The sequence below is a fragment of the Giraffa tippelskirchi genome, chromosome 1 (assembly GCF_054371585.1).
Source record: "Giraffa tippelskirchi isolate mGirTip1 chromosome 1, T2T-mGirTip1v1.2.pri, whole genome shotgun sequence".
Lineage (NCBI taxonomy): Eukaryota > Metazoa > Chordata > Mammalia > Artiodactyla > Giraffidae > Giraffa > Giraffa tippelskirchi.
In genome coordinates this window covers 93,035,400-93,040,228 of record NC_137275.1, presented here as the reverse complement: position 1 = coordinate 93,040,228, position 4,829 = coordinate 93,035,400, and the positions used below count along the sequence as shown (strand labels likewise).

The following is a 4,829-nucleotide window of genomic DNA, read 5'->3' as shown; positions in this document are numbered from 1 at the left end:
GAGCCTTGTGGGCTACAGTCCATGGGGTTACACAGAGTCGAACACAACTGGGCAACTAACACTCTCACATTATTTATTAACAGGAACAATATAACATAGCTTCTAAGAGAAAATGCATTACAGTCCATATTTTAATGTTGTCTAGACGCACCATCAAAAAATTCCAGCAGTCACTGACCTCCAATTATTTTCAGAAAAAGTGATCAACTAAAAACTGTAGTGTATGTGCGGAGAATCTCTAGTTACCACAGAAACCAAACCTGTACACTAACAAATCACAATAGAAGTAACAGAATGAGGCATTTTATTACTCAAAAATGGTTCATTTTTTATTTAGCTTTCTGACTCTGTGCTTGTGCTTTCAATACTTTCACAACGATCTTCTGCTCTTCAATAAGGAAAGCACGCTTGATCCTAGAAAAGAAAATATTAGTTAAAAAAAACAATTATCCTTCAATTAAAAATAAATTTAAAAAAATCATAATCTTTTAACACTATAAATTAATTTTACTTCAGTAAATGGGGGGGGGGGGGCAGGGGGAGAAAAGAGAGAGAGAACTGAGTTGAGCATATCAGCCAAGATGCCCAGAAGAGTAAAGGAAATCTACACAGGTACAGATTTAAAACTTAAAAGCTGAGATTCTATGGACAGACCTTTTCAGCCTAAGGTGTCCTTCCTACATTGGAACTTAAAACAGGTTAATTCAATTTTATGCCAGTAGTACCTCTTCTGAGCCATGATAAACCATAAATTCATCCCACAGGAGACTCTGGCACTTATGACAGCTTTTATACAACCTCATTTCATCACTGGGATTCAAGACTAATGAAACTACTACATTTGTCAACATGTCTTAGAACTTCCATTTAGAGAGGAAACGCACGGGAATCTTCTGGTGTTCTAGTGGTTAGGACTCTGAGCTTTCACTGCCAAGGGTCCAGGTTTAGAGAGGAAAGCATTTTATTTATCACTATTATTGCAGTGTTAAAACCTGGCAAATAGCAAGTCCTTATTACCATTTGTTAAAGCTACTTCCACAGATAAAGCACTCATTTAACTCCCACAGAAACCCACCCCCATGCTCCCCGTTGGTACCCCTGGTTATCTAATAATCTACCCTTAAAACCCTGGGGTTTCTGACTCCTTCAGATGTCCCAGATGAAATCACACTACAGAAATAGTTGATATCCCTCTTATTCAGAGCAAAACAGACTCCCTCAGTGTCACAGCAAACGCTATGCTTTAAGCTATGCTACAGATCTACACCTAAACCTCAGAAGCTAGGGCCTCATTTTTAATAAATACGCTCATGGAGTTACATTCAGGTTCCAAGTCAAATACTATCCCCAGATTCTCAGCTACTTCAGTGTCATTTCTTCTCCAAACTTCAACCATAGTTAAGTTTTCCTGTATATGTTATATATATTTTGCTTGTCTTTGTATCAATGTGACACACCTAACCTCCCCTTACAAATTAACTCCTGAAGGGCAAAGTGCGGTCAGATTTGGTACAGGGACTGAGCCAGATCATTTCACAGAACAACTTGAATAAACTGGAAGCAAATCACGTCTCCGAACCAATTTATCTTACAAAGACCAATACCTCTCACATCTTTCCACTTAGGTCTTTGGAGACAACTTAATGTAGCCAGTGGGGTTAATTAAGAGCAAGAGCCTCAAAAAAACCTGGGATGAATCCTCTTATCAGCTATGAAACTTTAAGCGACAAGCCTTGGGTTTTCAAAAAATAAGTAAATAAATTGATACCTCCCTGATAGACTTTTGACAGCTTTTCTTTTTAAAACAGTAAAGGCCGCACAGCTCGGCATGCAGGATCTCAGTTCCCCAACCAGGGATGGAATCTGGGCATTGGGAGCTTAACCACTGGACCAAGTCCCTGACAGTGTTTATCATAAAACCACTGAGCAAGTATTATCCTTATACACCCTACTCCTACCTATGCCACTACCTGGAGAAAGGAACGGCAACCCACACCAGTATTCTTGCCTGGAAAATTCCATGCAAAGAGGAGCCTGATGGGCTACAGTCCACAGGGTGTTAAATAGTCGGACACAACTGAGTACACACACATGCCACTACCAATCCTTGTGCATATCCACAAGACGCAACAATCTCCCAATAACCCCCTTTACCCTTAGTCCAGCCTTCCGGTTCATGTAGGTGCCTTTTCCTTAGCCTTAACGAAGTAGAGAAACCGTTCCAAGCATGCCTTTGTTGAATGCCTTTACTATCCACACTGGGGCATGTTCAATCTCTGGGACCCCAAAGGTTTCCCTGCCCTGTTCAAACCTCATCAATCCCCACATTTGTAAGAATCAAGCCAAAAACCTGTCCTGTGACATCTCTACCTTTCCTAACATCTCCCACAATGCTCTGCTCCAACCACATTAGAACCATACCCAACTATTTTGTTTCTACAATCTTTAGACTTTCCACTCCCCACCATCAACCTAACCTTCTCACTGGATCGGGACTCAACTTTTTAATTTCTACATAGCATAAAGATGTCCAAACATCATACCTAAATTAATTGGAACTAATATAATTTTTAAATGTGTACAGCACCAATTATCTCCAACCAAGTAATGATTCTAGAATACGCAACTTTTGTTATTTTTTCACTATTGTAATTATTAGCATGCAGTGCCACACAAACACACACACTTGTTTAAGACAGCCCCTCTGATTTCAGATATTTACCTGTCGCGGACACACTTAGCACACATGGACCCACCATAGGCTCGGCTGACGTGTTTCTTCGTTTTAGACAACCTCATGAGAACTTTAGGTCTCACAGCACGAACCTGCATAAAGAAAATGTTGAGATGATTTTGTGAAGCTTTAACAGGAACAGAAATTTTCCTTGATATTTGATGAGTGTGAAGTGTAAACAGTAACGATCTACACGAACAGCATTTCACTGTATTTGTCTTACAGGCTTTAAAAGAAAGCCTACGTTCTTCAGATTTGGATCATAAACCCTTAGTAATTCCCCACCCTCCTACTGGTGACCTCTCCTTCACTCACTCCCTTATGGAGAAATTAATGTTGAGAAGTTCAACCCTTGTTACTCATAGCAAAAGGTTCACTTACGCCTCGAAGTCGGCCTGGGCACACACCACATGCGGATTTTGGTGCTTTCCCAACCTTCTTGGTATAAAGGTAAACAATTCTATTACCAGGGGTTCGGGACCTAGGAAGTGAGAGAACAGACAACAGCTCAGCATTCCGCAGAATAAATGACAATACCTGCATTAAATTTTGGAAATACTTACAGCCTGGTTTTGTTAGAGGCTGTGTTGTAGGATAGCCTACGACGGTACGTCAGACGCTGCACCATCCTGAATGCCTAAATAGACAAGAAATAAAAAACACTTCAAACCTTAAAATGGAATCACAGAGTTTACACAATACCCATGTATGTTTTTACATAGGATATCCTTGCACTGAGGTATCTTATGAGAAGGATTCCATGTTTTAAAACTACGGCTGGCCCTCTGTACGCGCAAATTCTGTATCCGCAGATTCAACAAACTGCAGATCAAAAATATTCAAGGAAAAAAAAAAATTCAGCAAGTTCCAAAGAGCAAACGTTGAATCTGCTGTGTGCTTGTAACTGTTTACATAGCCATCCACACTGTATTATGTTTTATAAGCAATCTGCTGCTGCTGCTAAGAGATGATTTAAAGTATACGGGAGAATTTTATATGATGGACCCGAGCACCAGCGATTTTGGAATCCTCCGGGTTCCCGGAATAATCCCTCAGAACACCGATGGGCAGCTATACTTCTCATTTTCCAGTTAACTACCCAAAATAACACTAACAAAACACACATTGTTACACTGGAACTGTCAGCCGACACGGAACCGGCCGTTTGCCTCTCCAAAACCAAGACAGAAAACTCCAAATTAAAACATTTTAATTTTCTCTGCTAACAAGACATAGCAAGCATTTTGAAATGACCCTGACATGCCGCTCGTCGGCCCTCCCAGAGCACAGCTACAGGCGCGGGGTTAAAATGTGGCCCTAACATATGAGAACGTTCCGCGATTTCGCAGTTTCAAGCAGCCGAAATACAACTTATTTGTTTCATAACGTTGGACTGCGAAGGCGGCAAAGCCAGGAGTGGTGAGCTCCGGCCACTCACACTGATCCAAAGCGAAGGTCGGAATCGAAGGATATCTGAAGCTAAAATCCGAGGAACAGCTCACCACCAACCTTCCTCCGAAGCCCTTACACCTATTCTAGGTAAATAAACTGTGCCTGAGAGATCCTGGCCCCTGCAACTCCCCGGATGGCGGCCGATTGTAAATGCAGCAGCGATAAAGCGAAGAAACAGACAACCATACCTCTAGATGCCGTCCCCGGAAGAGGAAAAAGGAAGGCCTTGCGGGTTCAAGGGTCAAATATGACCGCGCATGACAGGAAATAAGTCATTGGAAGAGGCGTGGTGACAAGGACGCCGCCATGTTGTACGGAAGTCTTGTAGCTCCGCTCGGTGGGCGGGGATTCATAACACCGCCACATTGTGCATCAGGCGACCTGCCTCCCCTCCGTGGGCTGGGTTGTGTTTCAGCCTACCGCCTACCGAAACAGCGACACACAGAGGTCATTTGGGGATCGGTGTAGAAACAAATGATAAAGGAGCTAGCTGCAAAAGGCAGAGGTGGGACGGGGTGTACCTTTTTACGTTCTCACGGGCGCTAGGACACATTGGACTTAAAGAGCATCAATTTGGGGGGTAGGCCTGAGTTTAAATCCAGTTCTGACACTTCGCGCTAGGTCACCTTTGAGAAGTTTGTAT

At 42.4% G+C, this 4,829-nt stretch overlaps 1 protein-coding gene across 2 annotated transcripts; it reads right to left on the bottom strand.

Moving 5' to 3' along the window:
* Positions 1 to 289: 289 nt before the first annotated feature.
* RPL34 (ribosomal protein L34) lies at positions 290 to 4,410 on the bottom strand. Of its 2 annotated transcripts, none has more exons than XM_081555938.1 (5): positions 4,375 to 4,410; positions 3,298 to 3,371; positions 3,116 to 3,215; positions 2,723 to 2,826; positions 290 to 414 (listed from the first exon to the last, which is right to left on the bottom strand). In XM_081555938.1, exons 2-5 carry the CDS (start codon positions 3,360 to 3,362, stop codon positions 330 to 332), a joined length of 354 nt encoding a protein of 117 aa, XP_081412064.1. In that variant the 5' UTR covers positions 3,363 to 3,371; positions 4,375 to 4,410; the 3' UTR covers positions 290 to 329. The 2 variants fall into 2 exon arrangements, with proteins under 2 accessions (XP_081412064.1, XP_081412159.1); XM_081556033.1 differs by having other exon boundaries at positions 4,173 to 4,398.
* Positions 4,411 to 4,829: the final 419 nt, after the last annotated feature.